Below are 12,577 nucleotides of genomic sequence, written 5' to 3' on the forward strand. Positions count from 1 at the left end.
TGAATGACAGCTCTGCTTCAAATTGTAATCTGCTGATTAAAAATCCACCCACCATCACGCTGTTTGCATACACAAAGTTTCCTTTCCTTTGTGACAAACAGATGAATTCCAATTATCTGTTCAAGGCAAGAAAAGTTCTTAAGACATTTGAATTCAGATAATGAGAAAGCATGTTATCACAAATTTTATATGGAATTCAACTTTGATCAGTTCAGCTGCTTTTTTGAAAGGAAAAAGAGAGCAAGAGTGATATTATGTAGGTGTACAAGGCCAAGGAGTATAACTTCAATTTCTTTATTTAGATTTTATGAAAGAAATTAACTTAAAGCTGTTCATAATTATGAAGTAAGAGAGATATAAGGGTTTTCAAAGGGTTTACAAATAAAAAGTCTGACTTTCATCCAAATAGTTCACCACCTCCCCTTTTCTGAGTCAATATTTTTGCTTTATTTCCAGCTTCAAGTCTTTTGGTATATGTTTCCACCAGCTATGCTATCTAGAGACCCACATTTTTGCAACCTTCTTTCAAAATATTTTAAGATTGGTCTGATTGGTTGGAGAGATGAGAGATGATGAGATGAGAGATGATATTAATAATTTAAATGTCTAATCACAAATTCTCAACCCAATTTACCACAATACTTTGACATGATAGCATTTGGAATTTCTTTCTTCTGAACCATTTTATTGTAACTATAAGACTAGGATGGTTGGACTCCTGAAATGTTCACCTCGGTTTAAAGTTTTTCCTAGCTGGATTGTTCAAGAAGTAAATAGATCATCCTGTACTTGATTTTATCCATCCCCCCATCAACTCTGAACTGTTTTTTTTTTCTTTCTTTTTTTTTTGTAGATGCCAATCATTCATTTATTATGTTTTAGTTGTATCACTTTTGTATAAGGCCAGATGGAAAACTAGTCGTCAGGAAGTTGGGAGTTCTGGATTCTGGACGCTTTCCTGCCACTTCACAAAGTGTCGTAGGGCAAGACAATGTACCCCAACTTGCCTATTATGGACAGCAAATGAAATACTGTATAACAAGATCTTTCATAATTAGTTTTGGTCATAAGATCCTGGACATCTTTTAAGTCAGTCACTGAGGTGCTAATGCTCTGATTACAGGCATGCTTAATTTTGCCAGAATATCGGTCCTCTGGCCTCGTGGGCGTTGGTTGAAAGCAGATGCACCTGGGCACATTCCTGTTTCTTATGAAAGCTGGCACGACATGCTCTCTGGCGATGCCAGCAGCCGCCTTGAAACAGGCTGACAGCTTCTCTGTTGCAGCTCCAATGCTGCAGGCGGCTTGACAAAATGAAAGTAAACACTGCAGAGATTTCTGTTTTATGCCGCAGAGACACTTCCTTTACCATCTCTGTACTGATAGGCAGAATTCAGAATATTCAACTTTAGATAAAAGTCTTATAATTTTGCTCTTTTTTAATTGTAGAGGCTTTTTGGGACTATTGCTATTACTTTTGCATTTGTGTGCTTTTTCAGGTTCTTATTAACTTAAATAAATAATTTTGTGAAATTAGGATATTGTAAAGGATATTAAGACTTAAAAATTCCAAATCGTTGTACTGAATAGACTGCAGCTGCAGTATTGGTATGTGATGGAGCAGATCAGCCGAAGTTGTTGAGGGTGTTGCTGGTCTAGGTTTCATTGCAAATAGGTTTTAGTCTTTAAAACTTATTTGAGTTGTTTTGTGATGCAAGCAATTTTTCATGATATGTATACCCCTAACAAATTGTAATTTCTTTTTCTTTGTTTAATGAGATCTGTGACAGTACCAGATTAAGTGTTGGGTGAAGGCTACGAAGACATTTCTTAAAATTTCAATCTTGGATGCACAAACAATGAGGAAATCTTCAAAAGTCAACCAAAACCAGAACCAGCATCTAGAACTGTTTAAGAGTGAACATCTGCGAATGAAACTAAAACAAAATAAAAGAATATGTGAAAGTGTGACAACAACTGCAAAAATTCCCCCCAGTCTTCTGGTGAAGTGTGTGTTTTTGTTTGAGTGGGATGTTTGAGAGATGGTCCTGGAGGAGCAAACACACTCAACCAACCGAGTCAACGCTCACATTCCTCTCTTTTCTCTATTCTCTCTTCCTCGCCTCAGCTTTCAGAGGCCAAAGATTCTCTCCCTCAAAGGAGATAGAGAGGAAAATAACAGTCCAACGTTCTTCTCCACAACTGACAGTTTTGAAATATAATTTAATATTTCCCTTTTTAACAATTTAACAAGGAAAGTTTTGTTTCCCTGTTATTTCTTTATTTTGTAACATTACAAACACAAAATTGAATTTATTTTATGAGGACAGCATGCAGATTTAGTGGACACAGAAAACTTGCGAAAAAAGCGTTTTTTTTGACAACTTGCAAAATGGTATGTGTAAAACTAACATCCTGATGGATCACTCTCACCTTGAAACAGAGGAGCCATCATCATGCCGTGGGGGTCTTTCGTCAGTGGGGAAACACCACATACCGGAAAATTCTGGATTAAAATTTGCTAATGACTTGAGAATGGGTTGGACTCTGATGTAACAATCCTGCCAAAAACCCAAAGGAGCGCATTACGCAATCATGACAGGACATTTATTAATCAAGAGAGCGCATAACTGTGATCACATTTATATTTATTCAGTGGCCCAGAGAGCAGTAAAACACACTGCTTTCACTCATCTTTACGCCTTTTCTGGAAAATTGCACTCACTCTCTGTTTAGAGGACATATATGTTAGTCAGGGGCGGTAACTCTTCTGATTGATTTGATAGGTCAGATTTTTCAGCTCAGATGTGGTGCTAACATTGAAATTGGTCTAATACAAGAAGAAGAACAGGAGGCGTATAGGTGGATGAAGAAGAAGATAAAGAAGAGGAAAGGAAAAACAAACTTTCCTTTGCCTTACTTTCTTACAGATGGGTGGATGGAACTTGTTTTATTTCTCAGGCAGGTTATTTTAGTGCTGGCCCGAGAATAAATGGAAATGCAGCTGCCATCAGAGCTATGTGCTCTCACAATTAAAATAAGGCACTGTTATGATTACCTAATATGCTCCTCATGGGTTTTGTCAGGAATGTGATGCCATATTGGAGGTCCACCTTTCTGCTGGACGAAGGACCTGAATGTAAAGTCAGTCCTACAATAAAAGAGTGTTTGTCCTATCACACACAATCAAAGTCAAATCTATTGATGTTTGTCATGAAGGGACAAAATGTAGGAAAGTTTAATGCTCTTAGCACTTTTACACAGCACTGCATTTCAATATAAACATATGACAATAACTCAAATTCAACAATTACTCTTTACATTAATTTGCATGTGTTTCTCTCACTATAGGGACCACAGAGGTCAATGCTACAGGAAAATCCTTCGCAGTAAGGAGTAGCCTCCTTTTCCAGGTGGACAAACGGGATGATGGCGTTGCTTACACCTGCAGTGTGGAGCACGTGTCTCTGTACAAACCCTACATGACAACTGAGGTCCTGGAGGTTCACTGTGAGTATTATAAAGACGGATTAGGTGTAAGCACTGAAAATTAATACAGAGAGGAGAATGTTGGATTTTACATTTATGTCTGCCATGTGGGGCTTTGCATTTGTTATGGATTAGTGTAGGATTAACTTGCAGGTAACGGATTACTTTCAACCTACAACAAAGATACAAACTAAAGCTAAGGCTACCCGGAGGGTAAAGAGCTAACTATCTTTATGCTTTGTTAGTGTTAAAGCTTGTTTTGCACACAGTCATGTTACAGTATTGAATCTTTGTCTTTTTTTCTGTTTTTTTTTTTTTTTTGTAGATGCTCCTCAGCTGGAAATCACACATTCACTGATAATTCCACAGGAAGGACAATACTTCAAACTGGAGTGTGTCTCCATAGGCAACCCAATGTAAGTTTGACTTCATTCAAAGTTACAATTTGTAGTTGCTCACTTTAAAGACCTGCATCTAAGGTGTTGTTTCTTCCCTTGCCTCTCCTTTATGTAGTTTATTAATTAGAAAACCTATAGGAAAAATACAACCTACAGGATTTTCTTTGGTGTTTTCTTTCCCAGACCTGAACCAGTGCTCTGGTCTAAAGATGGAGGAGAGCTGCCAGACATTGAGCGTATGATTGTGGAGGGCAGAGAGCTCACCATCACGACACTAAACAAAACAGACAATGGCACATATCGCTGTGAGGCCAGCAACCATGTGGGAACCAGCTTTGCTGAATATATTCTGTTTGTATATGGTGGGTACTAAACTGAAAGCTTGTTTTGTTATTTAAGATCAAAAGTTTTGTTTAATGACGCATTATTGTTTCATATCAATAATTTATTGATTAAAGGAAAAAACAGAAGTATAGCAAGTCTTTACCTAGCACAAGAAAATCAGAATAAAACCGTTAGGAAAAGATTACTGGTAAGCATTATCTCCCTTTTTATTGATAGAAAAGCTTTCCAATAACAAAAACAATGAACTTCAGTATCTCCTAGAATTCGTTTGATACCCCCTGAAAGCCATATAACAAAAAAGTACATAATTAAAAATATCTGAAACTACTGTAATAAAGAAATATAGTAAATTGAATAAAAATAAACCTTGTTGTAAGTTACTAATAATTCATGTTTCATGTAAGTGGAAAGGTTTTTAAACTGTTTAGCTAAAGAATTTATATATAACTAACGAAGTTGCAGAATATTTTAGGCATAAAATGCACATGTGCAATCTTGAGAAATTAAGACATAAAGTATTCTTGGTCTGGTTAAAACTGGACAGCAATATTGAGGTTTGATTTAGTAGTTTATTAATAAGTGTGATATTGTAGGATGTCATTTCACTTCTACCATCTACTCAATCTAGTTCAAACTGACCTAATTATTGTTCTGCTTCCTCCATCCACCATGTCATTTGTGAATAACACATTTACATGTGTGTGCATTTAGAGTTCTTCATCAGCATCTAAATCATTGTGAAAAAGTATTTATTCTCTGCCAGATTTGTTTTTCTTTTGCTTTTTTGTCACACTTAAAGGTCTCAGTTCAACTCAGGTCAATTGTAACAACAGATAATCGGAGTAAATATAAAATTCAGTTTTCAAATGCTTAGGATTAAATAAGGGGAGAAAAAAGCTACATAAACAATTCTGGTCCTTTGTGAAAATGTAATTACCCCCCCAAAACCAAATTTTCTGATTGTGTCACCTTTGACATGAACAACTGCTATCAAACGCTTTTTAATAACTGACAATCGGTCTTTTACATCGCTGAGGACTTATCCCCAATACTTTTCACAGAGTTGTTCAACCCGGACATATTGGGGGGTTTGCAAGGATACAAGTATTTGTGTAATGTAATGTCACAGCACCTCAATTGGATTAAGTTGAGCCTCTTGCTAGAGTACTCCAAGTATTTTTTTTATTATTCTTTGCCATTTAGATGGGGACGAGACTGGTGGTTGTCCTAGTGTATATTCCAAGTATATTTGGAGTAATCAGTTGATGTCATGAACTGATTGTCAAATAGTCACTCTTAGGATAATGTAATAAAGAGCAGAATTTATGGGTTTATCAATTACAGCAATGTCCTAAAGCAGCATCCCACCATCCCACTACTACCACCATGTTTAACTGTTGGTATAAAACCTTTTTCTCTCTTTTAGACATGTTGGTTTACTTAGTCTGTTTCGTATTGTCTGGGTTATTGAGTAGAACAATCACTTTAACGAAAGGAAGTGAAGCCTGCAGAACATTAGGTGTAGTTCAAGGTTCATTTGTGTCCTCCTGGATAAGTTGTCAGTGCGAACCTGGAGTTATATTAGTGGCCCAATGGGATTATTCACAGATAATTATTCACCATCTGTGAATAATCCCTCTCACTATAGTTCATTGAATCCCTGAGTCACAGAGATGGCTTTTCAAGCCTTTTCATAGTCAGTAGATGTTATCATCTGTGCTTGAATAGATGCTGTGCATAGATTTGGACATTGTTGCTTTTTGAGATCTTTCAGTTTACTTTGTGTTCTTAGATAGGTTATAGTTAAGTAGTTTCTTGATTCTACAGCTCAGCCAATAATCAGGCCTGAGTGTGTGGAGTGAAACTGAATTAATTCATGATTTCACAACAGGGTGTTATGCAGTACTAAAATTTGTGTGTTGATTTAAAACATTTAATTTTGAACAAAAAAAAGCAAGAGCCTACAAGAGGGTAAGCATTTTTTTTATTCAGCTCTGTATCTCAATATGTATTGCCTAATAAAAAGATTTTGTTCTGTGTACAGTATGTATTTAAAAAAAACTGTCAGGTATCAGGAAAACATAAAGTACCTTAAGTAAAGACACTTTTCAGAATCTGAAACACAGACAGTTTTATCTACTTTATTTAATAGGGAACCTAAAACAGAAAATCTCATTCAATAATAAAATTTGATCATCCATTAATCGGGACATACCTACATTTTTTAATAGTTTTTACAAAGGCCTTACCCCCATGTTTAGAGGAGACCTCAAGCCATGAAGTGTCTGAGTACTTTGTATTAATTGAGTGGGGAGCACAGGTGTGTTGATGTCGAGGTAAAATGCAAAGGCTCTTGTAGTTATTTAATACTTATTTTAACATAGCTATGGAAATGAATATTCTAAGTTAATAATTTTATTATTGTGTACCTCTTTGTGATGGCCAACACAATTATCTGAAGTCTAGCTCACTGCCAAATCCTTGTGCTATCGGAGGATGAGAGTGTAAAATTTTGCTTAGTTGCAGTTCAGGAAAAGACATTGCAGTCCCAAGACAATCACTGGGTTGAAAAAGCAGATACTATGTTGCAGGAAATAAATCATCACTGCCTTTCTCTTGTGTTTATAGGTTTTATTAAATTAATCAATGAATACAAATTTTAAACAAGAGCACTTTGTTTTTGAGAAGAACTTCTTTCGACATAGGGGAGTTTCTCGCCTCACAAGTCATTACTTGATGCATATCAAGGTCTTTGGGAGATTTAGAAGAGCTTTAGGATAAGGACAAAGAAGTGGCACTATTTTTCTTTCAAATCATGTTATCTCTGTGCTCTGTTCTGTTATTCAAAGAGTATGCTTAAAGAGGACATAGTGCGGTCTATATTATCATATCATACCTGCTGCCGTTTGGTGAGTCCTTTGTCACATTTCAAAGTTTAGCTGCTGCTTAAGAATTTGTAGTATTATTTCAGATTTTTTTTTTTTTACTTTTTGAATTTACTAGTACTGCAAGGTTTTTATATGCTCAGAAGCTTTTTAAGTCTTACACAATCAACTAAAGAAATGTGAAGTACATCTCTCAGTAACCCTCACACACCGAGGTCCTAGTTACTTGGAAAAATGAAAAATCGAGTCGAGCAGGTAAAAGATGTGTTTGACAGACTCATTTCCACTGATGATGACACTCATTCTTCAGGGCTACATTGTGATGAGCTGAATTCTTGCCAGGTCTTTTCGGATCATCTCAGCCTCTAAACCTAATTTGCTAATGACAGGGAAGCCGAGGAGCCATAAATGCCATCCATCAAGCACAATTTATCACTGTCTGAAAATACTGCCTTTAATAAACCATCCCAAGCACAATAAGAAACACTGGATACAAGACTTTGAAGCTGTATAAAAATTAGCTTTCCTAAATAAAGATGAAATCCCTAGGAAGCTGTAGCTCATTTTGTTTACGTTTTACCCTCATATCACTCTGTTTTTGAATATACAATTTCATCTTAATAAACTTGAGTGTGTGTTAAATAAACTCTGAACTCTTCTACTTCTAAAAGTATTTGCCCCAAACATACTTGTTTTTTTTCTGTTTGTCACATTTAAATGTCTCAAATCATCAAACAAATGTTAATATCAGACAAAGAGAACCTGAGTAAATCCGAAACACAATTTACAAATAATAATTTGAGATTGATAGGGTAAAATCAGTCTTCAAGCTACACTAAGCCCATGTGGAAAAGTAATCTAGTGTCTGGTTGTGCAATCCTCAACAGCAACAACTTCCCTTAAGCAATGGCAATAACTGGCAATGAGTCTTTTGAATTGAAGTGGATAAAGTATGGTGATTATTTAATTCAGCAGCACTGGAGGGTTTTTAAGCTTGAATGGCTTGTAAAAGGTCATGTCTCCTGTGTCTTGCTGTAACCCAATGGGAATGGGCTGAAGGTCATGAACTGAGAGCCTGATATTGTTCTTCAGGGCAGGGGCAGACTTCATGGTTTACAGATACAGCAAATTATCCATTTTTTGAGAAGATCTTATCTCATTTTAGACTGCTTCATATTCTCAGGCACTACTTAAAGGATTTCCTCTTTCTACAGATCAGCTAATAATTGAGCTGGATGTGAAAACTCAAGGGGGGGCAATCACTGTTTTACATAGGGCGAGATTGTTTTTTCTAATAAATGAAACGACCATTTGAAAACTACTGATTTAACATTGTTATGAGAATTAATAATGTTAATTCTCTGGAATTAACAGTATTTATTACAAAAACAAGCAAAAATAAAATTAAACATTTCCTTTTTTTGTGATAACCTATAAAATTGACTCCAGTAACTTTGCATTTTCAAAGCATGACCAACCTTCCATTTGTCAATTTTTAATTTTTGTAATGCAGAGATTCCCTCAACAGTTTACTCAGAGCGGCATTAACAGGGACACTTACACCCTCACCAAGGCCCCAACTCTTCATGCACTCACAAACATGATACTGAGCACACACTTGATGATTGATGAGCTAACAACCAAGCTATGAGCTAGAAAATAGACTTGTTTCAGATGATGAATTCAATGTGCTCTGCTTTTCGCTTTCCCTTTTTATACACAGAACTGTTTTATTACACTGTTCCAGATTAGTTCAGATATTACAGGAGCAAGTTATCACATTATTTATTTAATATTCACAAATGACTGCACAAATAAAAATATATTTGCAGAGGCGGAAAATAGAAAACTCAAGCTGTTTGGAGTGTTCTTATGCTGAAGGGTTTCTACCTGTTCAACAAATCAATAAGCATGCACTTGTGCTACAATGATTGCCAAAATCATATAATCCATGTGCAAGCTTTGGTTATATATCTCTGAATGTTATTAGTGTAGTAGTGTTTATGCATGACTTTTTCATTCTGATACACAAGAGCACTCTGCAGGTAAAATATGATAAATGCTTACCTTGACAGTCAAAACAGCTTTTCTCTTATAATGGGAAAACATAAATAATGAAGAAAGATTTCAGATGCAGTACATTTTGATAAACAAGTCATAAACTTTGATTGGAACAATGGTACATTTACTAGTAAAAAAACCAAAGGTTTTGTTCTTATCTGATGCTTTTAGTTAAATAAATTCTGTTTGTCATTAGGATTTGTCAAACATGGTGAAGGAACATTTGCAAGGCTACTTTAACCATTTGAAATGATTTGCAAAATTGAATCGACTACAGCAAAGAAAATCAAAATGTTGGATTTTAGCAACCCCTAGAAAAATGGCTTATATGTTTGAAATGAGGAACCTGTAGTAAACCTAAAACAATAATGTCCAACACATGGTTTACAAAGAAACGTTGCTGTCACAACTTTAATCTACACCAACTTTGCCAGCATGAAGAACTTTAAAAAAAGCACCCCTTTTCTATATTGGATTATTGTGATAAAAAGTGAAAAATAATGTGAAGAAATCTAACACAGGGTTAAGTTGTCAAAGAATATCTCAAACTTTAGCCATCTTAAAGAGCTCTGTTCAATCTATTTTGTAAAAATAAAAAGAGAATTTATGGCAAGACACAAATTTGGTTTTCACAAATACTATTAAACCTGTTGGAGCTTAAATTGATTTGCAAAGAAGAATGGGGAAAAGAGTTCAAACTTTAGATGTATAAATCTGATCTCAAAACAATTGTAGCTATAAATACAAAAAAAAACCCTGATTCTACCAGGGAGCTGAATAAATACATGTCACATTTTCCTGATATTCCTGATAATCTATTTTTTTTCTACCTTACAATAGATCCGTCACTAGATCTTATTCAAATGCATTGACATTTTTGGTTGTAAAATGCAAAATGGTGACAAAAGTTTAAGTGCTAAGAATAGTTTTGCAAGATATGTTAGATTAGCGGTGGACAGGACAAATAAGCAACAATAACAAAACAAACATTAAAATGTATAAAGTCTAGTCAATTTGACAGAGGAAGTGCAACTATTTAAAATTTAAACAGTAACAGTTTAAGATTTAAAACACAGGCACTGTTTGAAGGATTTCCATTCTTGGTTTCTTAAGATGAAGTAGAAAGCATTCAGTAAAACAAGTTCTGACAGTTTCTGTTCACATTGGAAGCTGTTCCAAGAAGAGGGGGCAGAGAAACTGAATGCCTGCGCTTCCACACAAGAGACACATAGAGACACAGAATGTCATAACAACTTTTATTTCTCAGAAGAAATGTGCATAAATAAGTAGCATCCAAGCCAATAAGAGCCTTGTAAATCAGAGTCATCCGGTGTGTTTGTCGTCTTACATTCCAGGAAGGCATGCCAGCTTTAGAATATAGTTCATAGTTCACAATGCTGGAACTTAATTATTAGGAAAGAAATGTCAAGTTGCTATGTCCTCAGCACAACATCAGAGCTTTTTCTCTAAAGATATGTTATAGAGACAAGGATAAGTAGACATATGACCTAAAACATATGCAGAGCATTCTAAGAAATAGGCAGGTACCAAGCCCCAGGCACGGATTGACTGAACAGTCACTCAAGACCATAAAAATAGAGTGATGAATCTGTTCTCTGCCTATGACTAAGGAAGACTATGATATGTGCGCTGCTATGCAAAATATATAAATAAATAACTAAATAAAAATCATCATATACTGAGAGCTTTAATCCAGCTCTCATTTGGACTTTAGAAGAGAACTAGAGGCCCACTGAAAGCTGCTTTCTGCACAAATTATTATCGTATGCAACAAGGACTTGGCTCTGTCCTGTTGCTTTTCTGATCAGCCTTGACATTCAACCACACATTCAGTCACAACCCAGTATTTAAAAGATATGTATGATAAGATGTAAAAGACTGATTAAAGAGAACATCAAGACAAGAAAGTTCTACAAAATTGTAGAAAAGTATTAACAAAAAGGCTTTTGCAGACCAACACTGCAGGATGAGGTTAATGCTGTGTTTAAAGATGCTACATGTGGAGTACAGCACTGAACATGCAAAGATTTTAAAATGTTACATTGACAATAAAATAAAGGTGATGTTTTATTTATATATACAGTATATGTACTGTATATACATACAGTATATATATGTATACTGTACATATATATGTACAGTATATATATATATATATATGTACTGGATATGTATATACTGTACTGTATATACATATACAGTACATATCCTGACTTATATATATATATAAATGTCAGGATAAAATACTATAACCTAGAGAGCATTGCTGGGCTTGACATGAAAACAGAAAGCTGTTCTGTTTTCATATTGAATGGTTACTTTCCAGGAAGCACAAGATAGATATCTTTTCTTTTGTGGCTGTGTGGTGAAGGCTTTGCCCTTTTGCTTAGCACAATGCAAAGTTGGATTTGTGGAGCTCTTGCAAAACCAATAAATTAGTTTCAAAGGTGTCATTGTCAATTTAGTATAAAAATCCTTGTACAGGAAGTGGACTGAGTAAAGTTAGTGGGTAGTGACTATGAGTTTATCTCTGAAAAGAAAATTGCCAAAGACTGCAGGGCTACATATGGATGGATGATGTACTAGAAACTTAATGCCTTGTTTTGTAGATACTTGGGAGGAGAAAAGAATAAATCCCTACTATAGCCTTATGTTGTTGAAGTTGAAGATATAGGAACAGTTACAGTACTGACTAGAAAAATGTCTACTCCAACAATTTAAATAGCAATGCAGTAAAAACACAAAAGAAGACTGCAGACAAAGGTCTGAAACACCTGACATTATCTTATAGATCTACTCGATACTAGCCAGAACACAAAGACAGTGGATAAATCAGTCATATGAATGTTGTATGACTCCAATGTTTATTGGAGAAAAACCTTAGAAGGTTGTGGACATTGAAAGAGCCACACCAGTTCCAGAAAAAGAGGTGATGACTAACCAGCTGTATGTTATCTGAGTTTGAACAAACTGGACACAAGGCCACCAGTGAAGAAAAGCAGGCCCAAGTAACTACTTTACTTTAATGATTCTTCTTATCATTCAAGAAGAAATGATAAGAGAAGGATGAGACAATTCAAAAGTAAAAAGTATAACAAAGGAATAGAAATTCAGGTCAAGAGCAGCACCATTCCATACCTTAACTCAAGGAGAGCCTTCCTAGGAAGTATTCACAGAAGAAGGTAATTCAGTCATTTAAAACACTTTATAAAATATTACCTGTTTATATAAACTTTATAACCAATTTTTTGTCCAAAGTTTGACTGTCAATCATACCTAGCACTAGGTACTACTGACAGTAGCTACCACTAGCACTAGCTTGTGCCCACTACTTAGTCTGTAAAATGCTATTGTTACGTGAAAAGAAAGCAAACTCAT

At 35.3% G+C, this 12,577-nt stretch overlaps 1 protein-coding gene across 1 annotated transcript in view; it reads left to right on the forward strand.

The window, feature by feature from the left end:
* The window catches only part of LOC116707889 (cell adhesion molecule 2-like), a 150,885-nt gene that overhangs the window by 129,758 nt on the left and 8,550 nt on the right, over nt 1–12,577 (forward strand). Inside the window, 3 exon segments of the mRNA XM_032545570.1 lie at nt 3,352–3,510; nt 3,815–3,905; nt 4,071–4,249. Of these exon segments, the coding sequence (XP_032401461.1) occupies nt 3,352–3,510; nt 3,815–3,905; nt 4,071–4,249 (429 nt within the window).

This window comes from Xiphophorus hellerii, chromosome 18 (genome assembly GCF_003331165.1).
Source record: "Xiphophorus hellerii strain 12219 chromosome 18, Xiphophorus_hellerii-4.1, whole genome shotgun sequence".
Taxonomy (NCBI): Eukaryota; Metazoa; Chordata; class Actinopteri; order Cyprinodontiformes; family Poeciliidae; genus Xiphophorus; species Xiphophorus hellerii.